The sequence below is a fragment of the Ixodes scapularis genome, unplaced genomic scaffold (genome assembly GCF_016920785.2).
Source record: "Ixodes scapularis isolate PalLabHiFi unplaced genomic scaffold, ASM1692078v2 PGA_scaffold0__279_contigs__length_252992795, whole genome shotgun sequence".
Lineage (NCBI taxonomy): Eukaryota > Metazoa > Arthropoda > Arachnida > Ixodida > Ixodidae > Ixodes > Ixodes scapularis.
The window spans coordinates 41,891,114-41,914,290 of NW_024609835.1; the positions used below are offsets into that span (position 1 = coordinate 41,891,114).

The window sequence follows — 23,177 nt, forward strand, 5'->3', positions numbered from 1 at the left end:
GGTCCAGAACAGTGCTTGCACTGCACGAGCGCGCGTGCTTGGCAGGGATGCTGAAAACCCGGAGCTCGCGCTTGTAGCTTTGGCTGCGTCTGGACCGAAGCTGAAACGAAGTATAGTCGGTATAGTTCCTTTGGATGAAGCCTCGGCGGCTGCACGAGCGCTCGTGCAGCGAGTGCTCCCGTAAAGGCCGTCGAGGCTAGCTGCTCGCGCTTGCACAGCCTTTGCAGTTAGTCCATGCTAAGGTGAGACGAAAAATAGTGGAAGGCAACAAGCGCGTGCTGAAGGCGTAGCTATCGTCCATTGAATTCTGGAATGCGTCTACGACTGGTGTGTTTACCGCGCCTCGTCTTTTCATTAAATTGAAACCATTATGCGGCTTTGCTTTATTTTGCATTAAGAAACACCAATGGAAGACCCCTAATTTATCTTCCGAACATAGAATACTTTTCGCATAATCACGCTCTAGGCGAATATCGAAAGCGAAACTCTGGCTGCAATGTGGCCGAAAGTGGAAACTAACACTTCTTTGCAGCCAAGATATCTCAGTCTAACTTAGTATGACTAGATTGACAAGAAGTGCTGACTTAATTAAATTTTAAACTTTTATAAGTACCACTAATTAGAGTCTAAACCGTGCTTTGAACGGTTGAACCACTGATCTCAAAGCTAGCCAGGGGCAACGGCCAGGGGTGCGTGGTGCGTAGCAAGTTACATCAACATCGACAACCTGCAGGCAAAGTTGGGCAAGGCTGCAAGGCGGCAAGGCGAGCGGTGGTTTCAGTTGTGGATATCCGTTCGTTCAGCCATTTCGCCCTGTGATACAGCTGTTCAGCCACCATAGGCCCATAGAATCATTGTTTAGCAGTCGTTCCAGTCGTTCCAACCACTCCAGCTTAGTGTTCAGCGACCACAGTACAATGTTCGGCGGCTACCCCAGTCGCACTAGTTGAGCAAGTTCAGTGTTCGATTATTCAGTCTCTGAGCGTTTGGAACGTTTCGATTCGTTCAGCTGAAGCAGCACGTGGCAGGCTTGTGAGTATACCCATATTTCACTGTTCTTCAGAAGATCCTTTCGCAGCTGCCATGGTGGTCCAAGTGACAAATTTGCGCAATTCGACTTTCAATTACACGACAAACAAAAACGTGCGTTACCCTTGACCTCTGACCTATACTTAGTGGCAAAATTTACCTAAATTTTGCGGGAAATGTATTCTATACGCCACGAGATTTGTGGCTGGGATTAAGCAGCGTATCTTTCCGCGCGAAAGCTCGTTTGGCACGGGTCGCCGTGTCACCCAACGAACGCCCCGTCAAACACCGTGTCAGCGGTGGCCGGGTGCTGACGTTTCGTTAATGGGTGAGGATTTTGTTCCGGCAGCCGGCACAATAGCCCGGGAAAAAAAAGGATGACGGCAGTTTCGGACGGCGCGTGTATCACTGGGGGGTGTGTCGACCCACCCTCCTCCGTAAATAAACCAGGTTGGAAGTTGGAGTACCCAATAAAACAGGTTGGAACAAAATTGAAGTTTATAAAAAAACCAGAGTTTTTTTGTTTTCTTTTTCCTCTAGGTTCCATTGTCTCTGCATATTAAGTTACATCACAAGGTGCATAACGGGATGCAGTGCTCTGTGCTACATGTGCCAAAAACTGGACGTTTACAAGATAATGCCCTTCCTTTTGACTCAATACCTACAATTATCACGAAGTTTATAAAAAGAATGGCAAAATCATTGTGAGGTGGTCGTATCTCAACGCCATAATTCTTTCCCTAAAGCCGGGGTCATGCTGCTTATACGTCATACAGAAGACAGTCTGCAAACAGATTCGAACACGAGTCACTACGAGATCTGAGCTTCGAATGCTGCATGGCAACAATTCAAAGAGACACTTTGCACGCGGCATTCGAACCACGGATATCGTGCTGACTGATATCTGCGGACTGTCATTAGTATGATGTATAAGCAATGTGACCCTGGCTTAACGGTGCTTCTAGTAGAAGCAAACATCTTGGAGTTTTTATAGATAAGGCATTGAATTTTAATCATCACGTGTCAGTCACATGCAACGCATCACTTAGAACATTGGGAGCAATTTCACGTTTCACAAGACAATTTTCTTCCTATGCATCTATCGTATGTTTATTCTGTAGTCTAATTCGCTCAAAACTCGAGTTTGCATCTATAGTCTGGAATTGTATAAATGATACAGCATCTTGCTCTATCGAGCGTGTACAGAAGCGTTTTATTCGCATAGTTTTCTATCGTTTTTTTGGACGTAAGTTTTATTATAATCACGATCGGCTGCTCAAGAGACTTGGTTTATGTACTCTGTTTGACAGACGGCGTTGTCGGGATATCTTGTTTTTACACAAACTTGTCAATGGGCTTGTAGATTGTCCTGTCTTGTTAAGCGTTATATGTTTTCACGCCCCACCACGTTCAAGCCGTAATCGCAACTTTTTCTGTCCATCCACATTTTTTCACACGTCTTCCTTAATACGAATGCAGCATGATTTTAATAATTTGTATTGTTCGCTCCTAGAAATATTCACTGACAAGTCAACTTTTTGGCGTAATCTAGAGAATATATCCCAGTGTTCCCATGATCCCAGTGTTTTGCAATTTTGAGCGTTTTTTTTTTCTTCTTTCTTTTTGGGGTTGCTGTATTTTTATTTTCAGTGCCTCTTCTCCTTTTACCTCATCTTACTTGTCAGATGTTGCTACTTGTTCTATGTTTGTTTTGTGAGTTCTTTCTGGGGAAGAGCTATGTTTTCTCTGTGCTTATACTTTTTATCTTGTCAGCATTTGCTGTGTACCACACAAAAGGCCCTGTGCTGTTTGTGGACACATAAAATAAAGACTATTATTATCATTATTATTATTGCTATATGACCCACATAAATTGCGTAATAAATAATAAAAATATTAAAGCGACAGAACGGGCTGCACTATATGGTATCAAACCTCATGCTCAGGCTCAAAAAGCTACGTCAAACAACGTGCGGAGATAAAAAAAGTACAGCATGAATATTTTTATTTAGGGAAATGCTAATTTTTTATGGACAGAGTTTAATATGTGCTACAGATTGCAGTCAAAAATATCAAAAGGGGCACTTGTAACGGTAGTGACACATGTCCATATGAATATCTCAAATGAAATAAGCATCACAACTTGTCTATCCACTTGCCCAGAGCAGCTGTTCACCGTTCTTCAACAAAACACAAAAATCTAAGTAGAAGGTGCAGTAACTCGACGTAACACGACTTTTCCTTAGACTCTTTTTCGTTGCGCCATGCTGAAACTACTGATACGGTGAATTAGACGCCTGGTTGAGAGTGCCTCCCCGAAGAGAGAGACATCCTCCTTCTATTTCGCTTACGCCCACTCTGTACGAATGGGACGGCCAGAGAAGCATTTGCGTGCTTCGGGATTTCAGAGGCCATTGGGGGGGGGGGGTCCCCTCTTCTCCTGCTCAGCAGGCACGACAGAACTGCTGGCAAACGGTCATTTCCAAACGAAACAACACTCTTCACCGTCCCAGCGTAGTGCTGCAGTCGGTATGGGATTGTACCTTACTACAGGTTTTTTTTATTGCATATAGAGCAACACGCGGCACTGACGTCACGCCTCTGCGGTGGCGCTGTTGCAGCCACGACGCATGTGCAAAAGCTTCACCTCACGCAAATCTGGTTTCTGCGGTTTCTGCGCTTGAACAATGCCCACACCTGATGTGGTCATTCGCGGGCTTGTTTGTGAATAGTGTGTCGGTCTATAGAAGCAACTGCAAAGAACGAGCTTCACGTCATCGCCATGTGCCAATCGAAAGCCGGAATTTTGGGCTAATGTGCATGGGCAGTGTGGAACAAGCAGCGTTCGCTTGTCTATGCAATACTAAAACTCGCTACAGTTTTACCGGTTTTTCAATGCTCATTGAAAGATGCTGCAGTGTGCAGGCGGGCAAACGGGTAGGCGTTCCTTTGAATTGGAAAAACTGAAATTGGCAAAACAACACAAAAAAAAATCCCTCCATTCACGCTTAATAAGCTTGAATGGGGGATATGTCGACGTCGATTTTGTTGCGTCTGCTCGCACACACCGGTGGCTGCTGACTTGTGGAATGATGGTGCGCCACTTATTATAGACATTGAAATGTTTGGTTGAGCATCCCTGAGTCCCTGAAAAGACAATTTTTTTTTTTTTTTTTCTTTTAAGTCTTGTTGGGGGACACTTGAATAAAAAAATTAATTTTACGTGAAAAAAAAAATTTTTTTCAGCAATATTGATGGCGTGAGACACAATTAATCGGTAGTCACCTCCTTTCCACTTGTTTTCTCTCGGCATTTTGGGTGCATGAAGGAAAGGTGGATCGGCTGCGCCTTCATGTGGCGGAAAGCGCGAATGACCATCTTGTTGAGCGAATGACCGTTCTGTCTTGCCATCCATATTGCTCCAAAATTTTTAAAATTTTTGCGTAATTTATTTTTTGACACACATGTCCCAATTAGGCTGTGTAAAAAAAAAAAAAAATTCTTTTTTGGTCTCTTTATGCAACACATTATATTAGAGCTAAAAAAATCTATGTATCAAAATATCTTAATATAAATTGCGATAATGTAAGCCCTCAATAAATGCCACAGTCACGAAAATACGCCATTTAACCATAATGATAATTGTCTTTACAGGAAGGTCTCACTTTGTTTTCCTTTTAGCATCTGAAAAACACTGGCATTGTTATCAAGACTGACATACGCACTGGATGTAATATGAAGTCCTATGCATCACGCATTACCTTAAAAAAATCATGCACAATTCTGTTGTTTAACTAGGATTCCATTTATGGTTTTTTGTAGGGTGAATAGCCTTTCCTAATTTAAATGTTTTGTGGACCTATTCTAAACTCGTCAACCTTGATGATATTTTGTAAAATTTTTATTGATTCTGTTATTGTTGTTCTGGGTATAAATGTTATAGCAATTAATCACCTGGATGCTCCAAAGCCTATTAAAAGGGCCCGCAGTTCATTATTTCAAATGACAATTATCCGAGTGAGAAAAAGCAGTCACAACATACAAATATCAGCGCCGATTTTTTGCTACAAATGCAATGTTCTACGATACCTCTAAGGTGTATGAAAGATCCTGTCTTTAAAGGAACACTAAGCTCTCCAAAATATCTTGAAGCGTCTTGATCCGACACGCATGTCACAAAATAAAGTTTGCGCAAACAATCTCTTTAGCTTAATATTTATGCTGTGAGACATATCTCAAATTAGAAGAGAAACCGAAGGTTACAACTATACCGAGAAATCCAATCCAAGATGGAAGGATGTTTCGGTTTCATTCCTGAATTAAAGCGTGCCTCCTGGTGTATATAGTGTGCTAAACACCATTTTTGTTTTCAATATAAAGAGGTGGCCTGCAAGCCTAACAACCCAGCTTCCTTATATAAGCGGAAATAATTTGTGTTGCTCGGTGAAGCCAGCGCACTAGACAGGCTCAACAACCAATATATCAGTAGGCATCTCCAACCTCACTACAGCTGCCATCTTGGAAAACAGATGGCACCACCTATAGACAGTTGGAGTCGCGAATAGCGCCCATGAGTCGCTAAATGGGTGTCTGCAGTCCTACTTGAATCCCCTGAGGTTTGGTGGCAGTACTAAAATCAAGAGGGCGGCCCACCGAAACCATAGGGCGGCGCCATCTTGTTTGGGCCTGCGACAGGTTCAGTAGGTAGGGCGCCGCAATATTGAATAGGACCTCGAGGAGAGGCAACCTCCTCTCCAGCATTTACTCTGCTAAAGTGGAAAGAGGTCGGAGGAGTTTTTCCTGAACTGTTAACACCTGTCACCAACTATAGTTTGACTGCAAGCCACCAGTCAAGTGCTTCTAAAAAACAATGCATGCTTGCATGGAGTTATTTACTCCTTGTCTGACTGTACATGACCCAATCCCAAACATTTTGTGTCGAAACCTTTGCTGTTATCTTTGCCACTTCCAAAATCTCCGTATACCGAAGTCCATCAATGCTTGGCGTTCCCTGCAATGTCACATCCTTATTTTTTTCTTTTTTTACACGCAGATGCTTTTCTTTTTTAGCTGGAGGAAGTGTCTATCGATGGTATTCTTTTTTTGCGTTCGTCCTTGCTTCATGAGCTTTCGGTTGAGTTAGTTTCAACATTCCTTGTGACTGAAAAGTCTCAAGTTAGTTTCAACATTCCTTGTGACTGAAAAGTCTCAAGAAGGTCATGCTGCTGCATGGACTTCTTGAGATTGCACACTATTCGTGGACGGACATACATTGATAAGCATGGTTGGAAGGGGTTTCTCTATGACCCTTATCCAAGCACTGCTTTTCGTGTCGTTAAACACTGGTGCTGCCATTTTCACTTTGCTCGAGCAATTTTACAAGAGGTTCAGGAGCTTTATTTTACCCTGTTTGTGCCAAAACTCAACAAGAGTAACATACTTTGATTGCAAAAGCAAATAGACTACAAATTGCCAGTGGTTTAAAGGACTCGAGGCACCTTACAACAACTAACATGCCTGGAAAAAGCGTGCCCACTAGCCAGATCCATCGCAGATTTGACCAGGCGTGCTGCAAAACAGGAAACAACCATCTGGTTTCAATGGATCCCATCACATGTAGGTATACCCGGAAATGAAAGAGCAGATTCGCTGGCAGCAGAGGCCCACTCAGACCAAAGTCCCACTATCTTTGTCCACCCGTACAACGCAGAAAAATCTTTTATAACAATGGCAATAGGAAGCATGCACCCGTATTTTGAAACCAATTCAACACCCATCCCAGTTTTGATTCCGCGTAAAAAGTTCTCCAAGCCTCAACAATCACTCCTACACAGGTTGCGAGCCGACTGTGCTTCAATCAACAAGAGACTTCATCTCATCAAGCGCATTAAGTCTCCTAGCTGCACCACATGCAACATCATCGAAGACAGAAAACACATTATTTGGGAGTGTCAGTCGCTAGAGACGGAGCGAACCACATTAACGCAAACACTGAAGGCTCTCCATGTTTCGCCGGGGGATTCCAACGCTCTCCTCTTCCCATCAGGATCCCGGACTAGAAGAACAAATATACTGAAAGCCCTCATTGACTTTTTAGAAACGACAAACCTGTCATCCAGACTGTGAAATAGCATATGACATGCCTTCATCCTATGGTCGCCGATGGGTCGAAGCGGCGGGTGCTTCGTTCCGTCGCCCTGATCGTGGCGGGGGCGCTCGTGCCCCCGTGGCGCTTCGGCTTCTTGAAGTCAGCGCCCAGCAGGGGAGCGCGTGCTCCGGCTGCATTTGGGGCAGCGGTGGGATGCGACCTGTCCTTCCATCGTATCAGCGGCTATACCCTTCATTTCTGTAAATACGCCCACCCCCATTGTCACCTCCTACCCTATCCTCTTTTTCTCCCGATCCCCGCAAGACGACGAACCAGACCCCTCCATGGGTGAATAACAATGCGTCTTGCATCCCTCTTTCTATTTTATTTATTCTTTAATTTATAACAAAAGCTATATTTACACACACAAAGGGATACTTCAACGAAATTCGAAATATGTCCGTCGTGTTCAAAAATAGGTTGAATATGATCCACAATATCCGTAAATGACAATCACACATTTGTATTTTGAGCCTGGTGGCTGTATTTTTTGTTATAGACGGCCCACTCTAGCAAGTGCTTGGAGAAGGCCCAGCTTAGAGCATGTGACATCTGACGCAGTCGTGACGTAGGTCGTCTCGGGACGAGCAAAGCTACGGCGAGGCTGACGTCGAGGGGATGGCCTAGTCGTTCCAGCCATGAAAGCGGCTGCTTTTGTGAATTTTGAGTGACGGGTTAATCTTTTATAACCTTGTAGGGGGACAATTGCTACTTCTGGAACACTCGAAAGGGATTCTCGGGAAGATGGGGAGTTCCTCCTTCCCCTCTTCTCTCGTCGTGGCCAGAGGCGAGACACTCACCGTCACTACCTGTCAAGGTTCCTAGACGGGCATTACAAACGAGACGTTAGCGACATCCACCAGGTGCTCTTTGCTATCGTTTAATTCGTTTTAAAATTCCTTTTCGTGGCTTTTTTTAACAAGATATTGGTGGGTTTGATGTGAAACTGCTTCTTTGAACCCATATAGACCATAAAATGAGCGCCGAAATTTCGTTGTAGTATCCCTTTAAAGGAGCTGTGCAACAATTTCAGGGCTTTGCTTAAATAATTGTGGAAGTTGATACCTGACACTTCTGAAGTGAACCACAGAAAACAAATTTTGCCTGGATACCCTAGTTTTTATTTAAAAAAATTAAAAAGATTCAGGTTTTTGCCACCTCTCAACTCGTACATCGTCTTCCAGGTCACGTGCACAGTGACGTCGATGGGGTAGGGCCGGGGTTCCGGTAAAGTTCTCTCTCCAAAGCCATCAGTGAGCAGCGAGAACTCATCCACTCTCGACCGCGTGACCACGTGCTGGCGGGCTCAGCGCGAACAGTATGGTGAAAGGAGGAAAGTCTCATCCGTGTCCAGCCATACTCGTCCGGCCCTGTCCCACTCCACTCCCGGCTTCTGGCGGCTGTTCGCGTTAGCAGATAGAGCTGACGGTTTTGTGGACCTAGGATAGATGGCGCCACTAAAACTCCGTATAATAAAAGTTCTGTCGATGATACCAGGTTTTTGGTGCATTTATATTTATGTTGGAACGACAAGATTTATAAAAAAGTTAACCTTTTATTGAGCAGGTATCCGCACAACTTGCTACCTCTCTACTAGACCCCCATTGATGTCATGCCGAATGTTTCTCATGGCCGCCACTCGCGGCTGCAGGTCGGGGAATATTCTAATTTTTGCCTTGCTATTATGCGGCAGAATCGCAACATTTCAATGAAATGAGGTGTGTTTTCTGTCCATCCCAACAATGTCGAAAGCAGAGGATGCCAATTCTTTCAACGTTAAAATCGTTGCACAGCTCCTTTAAGGGGCATTATTCAGCATCAATAGTAAAAGGGGCATAGAGAGTTCAATACCTGGGGCAGCGAAGACTGCGATTTTGATAACTAAATATTGCCTGGCATACTTACTTGGTAGGAGCCCATTATGTAGGTATGATGTGCCCTGGCAGGTTATACTGGTTGGTTTCACTATGATACCTTCCAGTTCCCCAGTAGCATTGTTAGGAACAGCAGCTTCTATTAGATAATGGAAGGAAGCCCCTCTCACTGGTTCAGGGGCCAAGTATCATCATGTGGATTACCAGTTGGCACGTTTCAATGTTTGTCGATGTGCCCACAATCTGGCTAACGCTCATTGCACTGCAGGTGCCATGCAAACGAGGTTTTGGTATCCTATTCAAGATCCACAGAAGTAATGTTCTCTTCATGGCTGGGGTGTCTCAGATTTCCATTGTTTTGTTCTTAATATAGGCTTCAAAATTGTTATTTGTTCTGCATTCATGCATCAGCCTCACTAAAAACAATTTGTTTCCAGGCTGCAGGACAAGACGGTGCAAGTATGAGTGCAGACAGCGAAGGCATTCGCCACGTCCGGAGCATACGAAAGATGCTCCACATCCAGAAAGATGAAGCCTGTGCCCAGATCAAACGGGAAGTTGCTGACTTGCAGCAGAAACTCTTGGAACAACTTGACACTGCCGTCTGGATAAAGGAAGTCGAGTTGAAGAAGTTGGAAGAAGAGGTCCACTCTTGTAGCATTCCTCTGAATCCCCTGCATTTCTTCCGCTCTACTGCGGTGAGGTCACTGCTTAGTCTAGATTGCCTCAGAGTGCGCGACTTTGAGTGTGCCTCTTTTGCCTACATCAACGCTTGCGAAGCGAAGCCAGATCAGTTGCATTTTGTCGACGATTACAGCGCTCGCGTGAGCAAGACTGGTGACATGGTCAGGGTTTACTACGTCTGTAGTCTGGACTACGACCCGATACTGTTCAGGTTCCTCACTGTTCTTGTCAAGGACACCGCCAACAACACTGTTAGCAGCAAGAACTGGGAAGCAGGGAATGGCCGCTACATGGTGGAATTTAGGGCATGTGGAGAAGGTTCCTACCTTGTGTACGTGAAGCTGTACGGTCAGAACATCTGCGGAAGCCCCGTTGTCATCGATATCCAAGATGAGGATTCCGCGTTGCTGCCCGAGCTCTCGCAGTCTTGCTTGCAAGTATCCTTGCCCATACTTTCGCAGCCTCGCAAAGAAGTAGCCATGGCTGAACCCACTCAGTCTCGACAAGAGGTGGCCTTGCCCGAGCGCTCTCAGTCTCGTGTGGAAGTATCTTTTCCAGAGACTCCACACGACCAGGATGAGGCTCTCGTTCAACCGCAACACTTTTATGACGCTGGGCTCGCAATGATTCAGCAACCAGAGGCGGAAGAAGTAATAGGCAGTACTTGCAGCTGGCCAACACAGGTGACAGCAATGGACCAAGTAACACTGCCAGAAGCACGAGAAGCCAGCAATTTGGAAGTGGCTACAGATGGGCAATCTGTCAGAAGCACCAACCCTTCTGAACCGACTTTGATGTCTGCACCGACCTGCGACAAGGAGTTCTTTGGTCAGTCTGCTCTCTCTTTCTCAAGAGAAACAATTCGGTCAGTTCCGGATGGAGCTGCACAGGAAGAGAAAGGGATCACAAGTCCAGTCATTGAGAGCCAGAGAAAGAAGTCTTTCACAAGGTTTTCAGGTCCGTAATTTTTTAAGTTCAGTAACAGCCATTTGAACCAGTTTTAATTCAGGCAGGTGTGCACGACTCAGGTACTGCATTGTGCTACACAATGTTACACATATGGCGCTGCTTCGTAAGAGAACATTGTATGCAGCCCTATGCAAGACGGGCTTTCATTCATTCTATACTTCTCTCGTGTAAAGTGCTGCCCACATAGCCTCTCTTCACTTTTGGAGGGTCAGCCTATGAACGGGTTAAGTGATATCTGGGTCATGTTGCCGATGAATGCTGTTTTGAAAGCAGGAATTGAGATAAATTTCAGCTTTCGTTGTGGTGGATCTGGTTTTCAGAGTATTTTATACATACTACGCAAAATGCCTAGAAAGAAATCTTGTCTCGAGCAGTTCGCTGGAGAGTCCCGTTATTCTTGAATGGGGCTTATTCATGTTGACCAAGACCTTTGTTGCGTGGATTCTGTGCATGCTTTAATCTTAATTCAATTTGTGTTTTGTTTTGTTTTGTTGCAGCTGCGAACAAAGTTTACATTCTTGTTACTACTTTCTTGGAGTCGCTTACCATAAAATACTGAGCATGTGCATCCATGTTACCAGGGCCCACCCACTAACTTTGAAGCATTTAAAAACTAAGAAAAACGCATCCATATATTCTCCGAGCACACCGGTGCAAAGTGGTGAAGCCTGCCCTATCAATATCCCCTTCTGCGTTATTGCTCTTAAAGCTAATAAGCACCCATTCCCCTTTTTTTTTTTTTAAATCATCTCTGCATTGTGAGTAATCGCTTGCTTAGTATTTATTGCGTATTGTTTTATCCAATTCAAACTTTCCTTGTACCTCGCATAATGGCCTTTTTTCAATGTGGCCATTCTAACTGGATGGCTTTACTGCACCCATGAGGAAAGCTCTGATGTAGCACGTCCCTCATTTGTGGCTTTGGCAGTCCACGTCAAGCTGAAACTATGCATAGATGTCCTTCCTGGGTGCTTGATAGCTCAACGAGGGCTCATTATGCGCATGCTGACGATCGGTATCTCCCACAGGCACTGTCAGTGCAGACCTCATTCTGGAATTCAAGACTTGCAACAAAAATGACTACCTCAGCTTCCCGATCGGTGTCTCTGCCACTGCCGAAGGCAACATCATTGTGGGCGACACCGGGAATGACAGAGTCGTCGTATTTGATGCCGAAGGAAGAGCCCTGTGCAAGGCAACACTGCGTACGTACCAGAGTCTATTTAGAAAGCAATTCTCGGTACTGCATGTTGATCGATAAGCTGTAAATCGTGGTTGCTCGAAAATGAGCCCACCAATTTTTTTTGAAGCCCTGTTTGAACCTTGACACAAGCAGGCATCTTGGATAAAGGTGTTGTTTACTGTTGACATATGTTTTTGTTGTTGGTTGTGCTCAAAACTTGGAGGTACTTAAAACAATTTTTTTGCTCATTATCTTTAAATTTAATCCCTGATATTTTAATATACAGGGTGTTTTGTTAAGTGGGACAATAATTATATAGAAAAAAAAGAGGAACTCGCTTTAGAGGACACATGCAAAGGAAAAAATCTTTTTTTTTAAACAGCTTAGATGGGAAAATGTTGTTATAAAACAATTTTACAATGAAGAGAAAAAAATTTAGAGTTATATTTACGGCACTATACGAATTTGTAGTTGGCACCTGCGGGTGCCGTGGAAAAGTGGCCCTTATTTATCATGTAGTGTTCGTGCCCTTCCAAAAGCTTCCCATGGCCTTTGAAAGTAAATTATTCATCTTTGTTTGAAGTATAACAAAAAACTATGATTAATAAGTAACTTATAGAGCCCAAAGGGAACCCCTGAAGAAGCGCTAGCAGACGTGATAGATCTGTGCGCCGGTCAGATGACGTCGGCAGCGCCCCGAAGCAGACAAACTTGTGTGGCGACGGTGGCTTGAAGAAACGTGTTGAAGCGGCGTCGCACAACGCTGAGCGTACGGCGGCGGCGTGACTTTGCGGCGGCGGTGCGCGGGCCTACCACATGATCGGCAGCGGCTCCCGCGGGCGCCAACTACAAATTCGTTTTGCGCCGTAAAAATAACTCTAATTTTTTTTTTCTTCGTTGTAAATTCATTTTATAATATTCTTTTTCCATCTAGCCTGTTTAAAAAAAAGTTTTTTTCCTTTGCATGTGTCCTTTAAGGTTGTTCTTTACCCTGGGGCTAACTTGGGGGCCAATAGCAAAGAGGAGAAATTTATCATTTTCTTTTAGCTAATTACTTAACTAAGTTCTGATGAACTTTCTCAATTTTAATTTTTGGGGCATAATGTGTTTGAGGATTGACGCTTGGGCTCATTATAGTTCAGTCGTGATATTTGACATTTTTTATGGGTTGCGACTCGCAGCGTATCGGAGCTTGGGATGCACTAGTTTAGGTAGTAGTTAAATGGGATTGTGTGACAGTGATGCAACCCGGGAATAAAAATGAATGAATGTGAAGGGCGTTGTGACAGCCTTTGTAGACAGGTGTCTCGAAACCTTGAAATGACTTATGACCCGACATGCTAGCCATGCTCTAATGGTGGGGTTCACTGCGGTGCAGAAGAAAGAAAAGATTGGATGTCTCCTGAACTATCGCTTCCAGTTAAACTTTTTTCCTTTCAGCTGGAACCGTACACTTCAAGCGCCCCTCGGCGATTGTCTCCCTGGACGACGGCAGCTTTGCAGTAAAGGATGACAGGTGCATCTACTTGTTCTCCAAAGCTGGGGAGTACATCCGGACCTTGGGCAAAAACAGCTTGGTGCGACCCTTCGGTAAGCTAGCTCGTGATTTCCCTGCCTGGATTCTTAAAGGTGTATAACAATTATTTGCGCCGTGATGTCGGCTGCCACGGTGGTTTTGAAGTGGAGTGCTGGCCAATGGATCCCCGGACGGTGGGTTGGAATCCCGGCCGAGCTGCCTGCAATATGACTGAGGCTTATTGCAAAGAAGGCACCGTGTAACTCCAATCTTTGTTGCCTGTCAAAAGATCCCCAGGTGGTCGAAATTAACCCTTGGTCCTATGCTTTGGCGCGCCGAGAGTCCTTCGCTTGTTTGGCGTGTGAAACCTTCAAGTTTGATTTTGTGCCGTGACATTGCATATTAGCATATTGGCTGGTTTTCAGTTAGAGTGAAGCGTGCTACAGTTGATCATCACCTTATGATGTTTTGCCTTGTTGTGCCTCTCTTTTTTTTTTTTGTGCTTTACCCAGTCATTTCTCGATTCTACTCCAGACACCCTTACATACCCCTTTTTCACTAGAACTTGGTTAACTGCAGGGATGGGCAGTATTTCAAATACGTTGTGTATTTTGCATTTGTATTTAATTACAAATTGGGCAGTGTATTTGACGTGTGTATTTAAATACTAAAACATGGGTATTTCAAATACAATTGTAATTAAATACAATTTTGTGGGCAAAAATACATCCCTCAAGTTTATTGTCACGACTCATTTTGCTCATCCTAAGACGTGCCCAGAGCAGGAAGAAAACTACGTTCTGCACCAAATGCAGTGTCTCTCAATCAAGCACAAGCGTTTAGTGACTTTGTGATTACAATGCTAGTCCAGGGCTAGAATAGTGACGAAATCGACGTTCACAGGCAGACTGGCTAAATAAGTGCCTGTGACAACTTGTGATGCTTTCCAGCCTGATTTCCGTCCATATTTTTGCCTGGAACATTCTAAATGCGCGGGTCGTCCGGATTTTCGTAACTGGTGCGAGTTGCAACAATAAAATATTCTCTAGCTAGTGCTGCGCGTTTTGGTCATCTCGGTTCTTTGTTGGTCTATACCAAAATGTAATTGACAAAAAAAAGCTGCTTGAAGCTCTGTACTTTTTTCCCCTATTACGTCCAAGCTGATTACATTTTTTTTTTTTTGTGATTATATTTCTATTGCGTTACTAAAGCCTCGCACACCAACTCCCGAGTGTGCGATGCAAAATTAAAATGAGAGACCCAGAAACCCGTTGCAGGTGCCCTGAAGTGGCTGATGCAAATTTTGAGGAATGTATTTGGAAAAGTATTTGGAGGAGACCAAATACATTTGGTTGTATTTGTATCTTGTACTTAAATGCTTTTTTGGAAATGTAATTAGATTTGTAATTAAAAACATTTTTGACAAAGTATTTTGTATTTGTAATTCAATTCATATTTGCATGTATTTTGCCCATCCCTGGTTAACTGCTTGAGGTTGGTGAGTAGAATGAACTCTAATCTCGCGAGGTGTTTGTGCCATATGTGCGTTGGCTTGACATTTATTGCAACACACAAAATGAAAACATAGAAGCAGTGGGGCATGACTGACGAGTTTTGGTGTGGTTCCAGTGTCGAAAGCATGTTGCTTCTCTTGCCTCTCAAGGCCTGGCCGCTCACGGAGCAAATGAGCTGATGACTCTGTCCCTCGACTCGCCCGCCAAGCTGTGGTGCTTCAGCGCAACAGGCGACTCCGAGGCCTTCGCAGTCTACTCTCCACTCAACCCCATTGCTCCGGCCGGCTCCAAGTGCAGGTTCCTTGAGGTTCACGAAGACTCTGTGTTTGTGGCAGATCTCGGTACGTGATGTTCGCTGTTGCCTCTACTGATCTAGCTGTCGCAGTGCCCTCAACTTAAAGCTGAAGCCAGATTCACAAAGAATCTCTTAAGGGCCTATGAGCAGCCAGAAATGAGGAAACTCTCCCTCAATTCCTTCTTTCCCTTCAAGAAAGAGGGAGACATTTCTCCTTTTTGCAAGGAGTAGCTCAGAGACCCGCTCCTGTGGAGGAGAGAAGACGGAATGGAGAGAAAGAAACTGGAAACCGGTTTTCCGCCCGGTGGACGGTTTTTTAGGTCGGCCTTTTTTAAGACATTTTTGCTAAGAAGTTTGTAAGTTACACACGTCGTAAGAAGTGTTGAAATTGGTATTCACAAACTCATTCTTAAAGGGGCAGTGCAACGGTTTTAATGTTGAAAGAATTGCCAGTTTGCATTTTTTATATTGTTTATACAAGCCCAAATGACCAAAAACGCATCGCCTTTCCCCGAAAAATAGCTATTCTGCTGCGTAATCGCAAGGCAAAAAACGAATTATTTGCCAATGTGCAGCCGCCAGTGGCGGCTACGGGAACTAAAATGACGGCATCTGTGGGGGATACACGAAAGTCAACAAAACCTGTCCCCCTCCTCTGCTACACCTGCCGTTAGCCCTGTGGCGAACCATCCTTTGTGTCCATCGCTCGCCGCGACCTTCGACGAGGCTAATCCTTTGAAAGTCGACAATCGTGGAGGAAGCGGCTGGGGTCTTTGAAGAGAGGGCCCAAGGGGAAACCACGTGAACCCCCAGAGTACGTCACTCGAAAGTCGGCGTGGAGAGTTGAGAGGCACTTCGACCTTCAATTGATTTCATTTTTTTTAAAATAAGAACTAGCGCTCGCAAGAAAATGTGGCTTTCGGTTTTTCATTCAATAGGGGACGCAGATTAATTTCCGCAGTTAATTGGCCAAAGTCTGAAAATCGTTGCACTGCCCCTGTAAGTGAGAGGGGGGGGAAACGACGGGAGGAAGGAAGCTTCTGGTGTTTTGCAAGCTCCCCAACACTGTGAGACCGGGCTGTTTTTATGGTGACAGCTTCTTCGGGATCCCGGACGGCCAGTCGGAGAGCTTGGCGTGTTTCGAAGGTGTCTGGGTATGGGCCACAACAAGCGTAGGCAGCGGCCATTCTGGCAACGCCTATGTGGTAATCGTGCCTGTACTGCGAGATGTTGATACTACCGTGATTTAAACGGACCCGAATGCCCAGCTTTACTGTGACCGGGGTGACTGGGATAACTCCTTTAGTTGACTGCTACAAACCCTTGCTACAAGTCCACAAAACTGTCATCGTTGGTAAACGGGACGGCCCGCACGCCTAGTTTGCAATGCGACATGCATGGAAACAAATAGCCGCAGCATTATTGGCGGTCTGGGGAATCCGAGAGTCAACCAACGTTCAAGAAGATGCTTTTTATTTACAAAAATGCCAGCAAGAGCCGCGGAAAATGCCTGTTCACACTAGGAGCCCTTCGTTGGCCTTTTGTGCCTATTTGAAGCGCTCTAACTACGCTGTTGGACTGTGTCTTGGTAACCACTTTGGGGCCAATCTTTCACAATCGCTTTTTGCTGTGTGTGGCCCCTAGGCAATTGCAAGTGAATGCTGACATGACATTCAGCAGAGGAAGCGTCGGACCCACGTCGCGTACCTTCCACGCCACGCTCTACCTCGACCTGCGTTGTTTGTTTTTGTTACGACAGTTGCATCGGTACATAAAGGAAATACTATGAAAAATCAATTGTATGTACGACATGATGCAAAGTTAATCCTTTCAGCATTAATTTGAACTCTATGTGAAACAAAGCAGCAGATGGAACCTATGAGTGTCTCTTTGCATCGAAGCTTTGGCATCTGGTCTGGGCAGCTGACATTATATTTGGGCAGAAAATGAACTTTCATCAATGCATAGTTCATTTTCTTGGGGGGGGAAAAAATGCTGCTTACATTTTTCTTAGGTGCCCGGTACAGTGGTTGAAACGAAAGCTGATCCAAACTACAAAATGTGTTATGCAGTCGCTAGTACAGTCTCTGCTTGAAGATCTCGCATAGTGTGTGGTTGCATGGCGACATGCTCGTCTCGTGCAGCTGACAACCGTTTCCATACATGAGAAGTTTTGGTTTCGGCCTATGTAAAAGTTGCTTTTCAGCATTCTTATGTTTGAGTTGAAAAAATGCCATTGTAGAGGCATTTCCAATCATTTCTGCACACTTGTCATTTGCCACAGGGCTGAGCCACGTGTACAAGACTGACACAAAGGGTGAGGGGACCAACATATTTGGCAAGAAGGGAAAAGAACCAGGCGCTTTCTGCGAGCCCTCCGGAATCTCTGCATCTGACAAGGGCCTCTTCATAGGAGACAGCAAGAACAACCGTATTCAGGTGAGGGTCACAAATGATGCACGAGCCAGCATTCCACATACTACATTACCAATTTTGTGTGAGTCTAACTAAACTGGAAGGAGATATTCCTTATTTTTGTTATTTCCCTTTTTTGGTCTTTGGCGACCTTGTACACAGAGAGTACCGTAATGGATGTGGGTTCTGGGTGACAGATACCCACACCCAAGATGGGCATGCTACTCATCTGCATGGTAGAAAATCCACCAGTTGGGTCCTGTGCTCCAAATACAGTCTCTTTGATGTGCTACTGTTCCAGAGTTCCTTGAAGGTTGCGAGGAGGTTGCCAAGTTATGACGGCAGTTGGGGATGAGGGTCCCCGAGATGAGGGTTTGGGGCTTCCGTGCACTGATTTATTTATTTATTTATTTATTTATTTATTTATTTATTCATTCCCTCAGGGCCCGAAGGCATTATAGAGGGGAGTGGACACACACATCTAATTGCACACAAAGACAGACAGTAATTAGGCAGGTAAGCATAAAAATCCAAAAACAGAACATTGTTAAAACAAAACACTGTCAACCAAAATCCAAAAAATATTCGGAAAGTGCAGCTTTGAATCCGGCACTCTCGGCTATGCTGGCAACAGGTGCGGGAAGGCGATTCCAGTCCAGTGATGTCATGGGTATGAAAGACTGATGAAAGCTTGAGGTGCGACACTGAGGGACGCCAACTTTATTTTGATGGTCGAAACATGATGAGACGTATGATGGTTGTGTTAACAGATGCTGACGAAGGTTTGCATTGTGGTGGTAAATTTTATGGAATAAACATAGACGAGATATTTTTCTACGTAGGGAGAGGTCAGACAAGCTTAGGGTAGTTTTCATTGCTGTTACGCTAGATGTGCGATGATAGTTATGCAGTTTGAAACGAACAGAATGGTTTTGAGCAGCTTCTAATGATAATGGAAGCGTTACACCGGGGTCCCAGATAGCGGAAGAATACTCAAGTTTGCTGCGGACCAATGATTTGTAAAGAAGTGGTTTTAAGGACAGTGGGGCAAGAGAGAAGTTCCTTTTCAGAAAGCCCAACATGCGGTTAGCGTTTTTAATTATATACTCAATATGAATGTTCCATGAGAGGTTGATTGGCCATAGGTCAGTATGGCTTCCTGCATGAATCCAGTTTGACAACTCTGCTCTTGGTCATAAATATCCACTGTATCACTGGAAACATGTGTAGGAAAAAAACTAAATGTAGACATTGGAGTACCTCAAGCAGGTATTCCATTGTCTACATAATGCAGGAGTCACCCTAAACAAGAACAGAGTCGAATTCTTGGGTCACATCCTGGACAGCACAGGCATCACAGTAGACCCAGAGAAGACAGCAGCTGTGACCAACATTCCAGCACCTGAAAACCTGAAGGAGCTGCAATCGTTTCTAGGAATGGCCAACAATCTGGCAAAATTCCTTCCCATGATGACACAAAAGACAAAGCCGCTGAGGGACTTGCTACACAGCGATGCAAGTTGGTATTGGGGTGAACCACAAGAGAGCGCCTTTCAACAAATCAAGACCGAACCTAGTGCGACTCCAGTCCTCGCTTACTACAACCCTCAGGCGCCGATCACTCTTTCATCAGATGCGTCATCATGAGGACTTGAGTCCGTACTGCTACAGGAAGACCAAGATTGGAAAAGACATGACCGAAGCAGAACAGAAATACGCTCAGGTAGGAAAGGAGGTGCTCACTTTCAAATGGGTGTGCAAACACTTCCAAATGTACAGTGCAGTCCAATTATAACGATATATTGGTTATAACGATCGATTTTATAGAAGCATCAATTTTTGCATTGGTTCTATGTAAAAATAAACCATATATAGCGATGCATTTTTCTCGGCATATCGGATATAACGATCAAGAAATGATTGTGTAGAATGTGTTTACTACGAAAATTCAACAAAAAATGAGATAAAAATTGTGAAATTCAGCGAAGAAACGACAGAGATCGGTGGACGCGATCATCGCCGATGGGCCCCGACCGAATACTCCGTGAGTAGGCGCTGCGCGCGGCCTTAAAACCTCGGCGCTATCATCATCATCATTATCATACTCGTAACCCCTCCCTGCCCTCCTCTTTTCCGCATCGCTGGCGTGAAAGATGGCTCCGACGAAGCGAAAAGCTATCTCCTTCGAGGAGAAAAAGCAAATCCTACGTGATTGGCGGCAAGGATTCAAGGTCGGAAGTCTCGTCCGGAAGTATGAGCACTCTCGGTCGACGATATCGACCATCCTGAAATCCGGGGACGTCGTAATGAAGGCTAGAACAAGCGGCTTAGATGACCAGCGGAAAAAGCTTAGGGAAGCCTTGTACAAGGATGTTGAGGAGACCCTGTACCAGTGGTTTCATACGATCCGAAACGAGAACATGCCCACCAGTGGACCAATCCTGGCCGCAAAAGCAAAAAGCTTCGCGTTCCTTTTCGGACGCGGGGACTTCCAACCCGGCGGAGGCTGGATCCAGCGCTTCAAGGAACGTCATGGGATCGTGTACAGAAACGTGGTGGGGGAAGCCGCATCGCTCGATGGACCGGCGAAGGAAAAGTGGCTGGCGACGAAGCTCCCCGACATCCTGGACCGCTACTCAGAAAAGGACATCTACAACGGCGATAAAACGGCGCTGTTTTTTCAGATGGTGCCGTCCAAGACACACGCTCTCAAAGGAGATCCATGCGTCAGAGGGAAGCACTGCAGACTCCGAGTGACTGTGTTTCTGTGTGCTAATATGGACGGGAGCGACCGGTGCAAGCCCTTCGTTAATGGGAAGTCCAAGAACCCAACCAGCTTTAAGAATTGGTACATCCCGGTCCGCTACCGGCATAACAAGAAGGCGTGGATGACTCGCATTCTCTTCGAGGAATGGCTCATTGAGTTGAACAACGCCATCGAAAGCCAGAACAGGAAGGTGATCCTATTGCTGGACAACTGCAGCACTCATAACGTCAGCCCGAAGTTGACGTCCGTTGAGCTCATGTTCCTGCCTCCAAACACGACGGCAGGCCTACAACCAATGGACGCTGGCGTGATTGCGAACTTCAAGATGCTGTACAGGCGTCGCATGATGGAATGGCTCATCACGAAGATCGACAGTGCCGTCGCCGGACCATCAGGAGGACTGGCGAGCGGATCTCCTGATCTCAAGATCACTTTGTTGACGGCCGCGCGTTTTGTGTACGGCGCATGGTATTTTATTTTATTTATTAATACTGCTCACCTCGTGGAGGCGATAGCAGGAGTAAAACTGTACATATTTGAAAAAAGAAAAAGTGCCGTTATACACAGTTCAAAATCTCGGCAGCGCCTTGCTGCAACGCGACACAGACAAGCAAAGTGACTCGCGCATCCAATCCCATCGGAAAACTGTCGCGAATATAGAATGCATAATATACAATCAAGATGCAACTCACACGTACAACAACTATTTACTTTTCTAACCGATTTGGGAGAGGAATGAAGACAAGGTTGAACTATTCACTACGTCGGCTGGCAGGGAATTCCATTCTCTAACAGTGCGTGGAAAAAATTAATAATAAAATACATTGTTTTTAGCAGAAAATTCCCTTATTGACAGTTGATGGGATCGTCTTGTTAATCGTGGCTGAAAAAATGAGATATACTTGTTTTTGTTAATCTTTAGCTGGTCATTAATGATTAGATAGAAGAATTTTAATCGATCTCTCCGTCGTCTATTTTCAAGACTCTCGAGGTTGGCATTTTGCAGGAGCTGGCTGGGAGACACAGACCAGCTATAGGAGTTGTAGATAAACCTTACCGCCCTCCTTTGTATTTTTTCCAGTTTATTTTTGTTTACTTCGGTGTGCGGATCCCAGACCACTCCGGCATATTCCAGAATAGGTCGCACGTAGGTCTGGAATGCAGTCAGCTTCGCTGAAACACTGGAGCGCCCCAGGGATCGTCTCAGGTACCCTAGCTTTTGGAAAGCACGTCTTGAGATGTAGTCAATGTGATCGTTCCATCGTAGATCCGATGTAATGATCACCCCTAGGTACTTAAATGATTCAACTTTTTGCAGAGGTACGCCGCCTATTGAGTAAGAAAAATGTGAAATGGTTTTTTTTCGTGCGATGTTCATAAATACTGTTTTTTTCGCGTTTAGAGTCATTTGCCACTTCGCGCACCATAAGTTAATTTTTGCCAGGGAGGCATCGATGAGAAGGTGGTCTTCAGGGCTAGAAATTTCAGTGTAAAGAACACAATCGTCGGCGAAAAGGTTAATCTGGACTGGTATATCATCTAATATGTCATTAATGAATATAAAAAAAAGTAACGGTCCAAGAACGGATCCCTGAGGCACCCCAGAGTCAACGAAAACAGGTTCGGAAATCGATATATCTATGACAACCCCCTGTCGACGAAGTGTTAAGTAGTCACTAATCCAATTTGTAATCATGTCGTTCCTTAAGATTGCTTTCAGTTTTATTAATAACTTCGGGTGGGATACTTGATCGAAAGCTTTTGAGAAGTCCAAGAAGACCACGTCCACCTGGCCACGACGGTTTAAGACTTCAGAAAAATAATGCGTGGTTTCAACCAACTGAGTGGAAGTAGACAAAGCTTTGCGGAAACCGTGTTGCCGAGGATGCAGTAAGTTGCTTGATTCTAAAAAATGACAAATATGCGTAAATAATACATGTTCCAATACTTTCCCCGCAGTACATGAAGTGAAGGAGACCGTGATCAAGAACTGTTTCAGGAAGGCAGGCTTTGTACGGGTGGATGATGTAAACAGTGAAAACGAAAGTGACGTTCTGGTGGAAGAGAAGGAACCCTCTGACGTGACCGCATTGTGGGAGCACATCGCGGCATCAGAAGAAAACACAGGCGGAGCTGTGTTATTGGAGTATTTGAATGCTGACAGTGATGCTGCTTCCTGTGAAGAGACGAGCGAAGAAGCGATCGTCGAAGAACTGTTGTCTCGACGGGGAGCTGGTCTGAGCAACGGCGACGACGACAGTGACAACGATGGTGACGATGACGGTGGTTTTCCTCCAATGTCCACCCAAGGTGCCTTGCTCTCGATTTAGTCACTGATCGATTTCGTCACTCCAAGGGACTACCGCCAGCGTACGCGCAGCAACTGGACGCGATGCACACCGCAATAGTCAAGCTCCAGCTGCCGCACAAGCAAGCGGAGATCTTAAATTTTTTTGAGCGTGTTTGACACCATTTTATTGCGTGCTGGCTGATGACCCTACAATAAAACTTTGTTATATTGCGGCGCTTCTTCTATGGTGTGATTCAGTGAACACTGGTGACTAACCTTCTGCTTGGGGGAACTATTTCGGGCAGTTTTCAGGGTCAGTCCGGATACAACGATAATTGGTTATAACGATCAGATTTTCCGCATTTCATATCGTTATAAGTGGACTGCACTGTATCACTAGGACTGAGATTTCACTTGGAAACAGACCGCAAACTGCTGGTACCGTTGTTCTAAATGACTACATGAGATGACGCCATGCCTACAGTGCTTGCGG

General features: G+C 45.0%; 1 protein-coding gene across 2 annotated transcripts in view; it reads left to right on the plus strand.

Moving 5' to 3' along the window:
• The first annotated feature begins 613 nt into the window (after positions 1-613).
• Positions 614-23,177, plus strand: part of LOC8050641 — a 31,999-nt gene continuing 9,435 nt past the window's right edge. Inside the window, exons 1-6 of one of the 2 annotated variants that reach the window (XM_029974479.3) lie at positions 614-1,032; positions 9,489-10,692; positions 11,733-11,909; positions 13,328-13,477; positions 15,067-15,258; positions 17,497-17,651. In XM_029974479.3, the coding sequence (XP_029830339.2) occupies positions 9,513-10,692; positions 11,733-11,909; positions 13,328-13,477; positions 15,067-15,258; positions 17,497-17,651 (1,854 nt within the window). In that variant the 5' untranslated portion in view covers positions 614-1,032; positions 9,489-9,512. Of the gene's footprint in view, positions 1,033-9,285; positions 10,693-11,732; positions 11,910-13,327; positions 13,478-15,066; positions 15,259-17,496; positions 17,652-23,177 lie in introns of those variants that run through there. The other variant, XM_042294728.1, reaches the window with a different exon arrangement.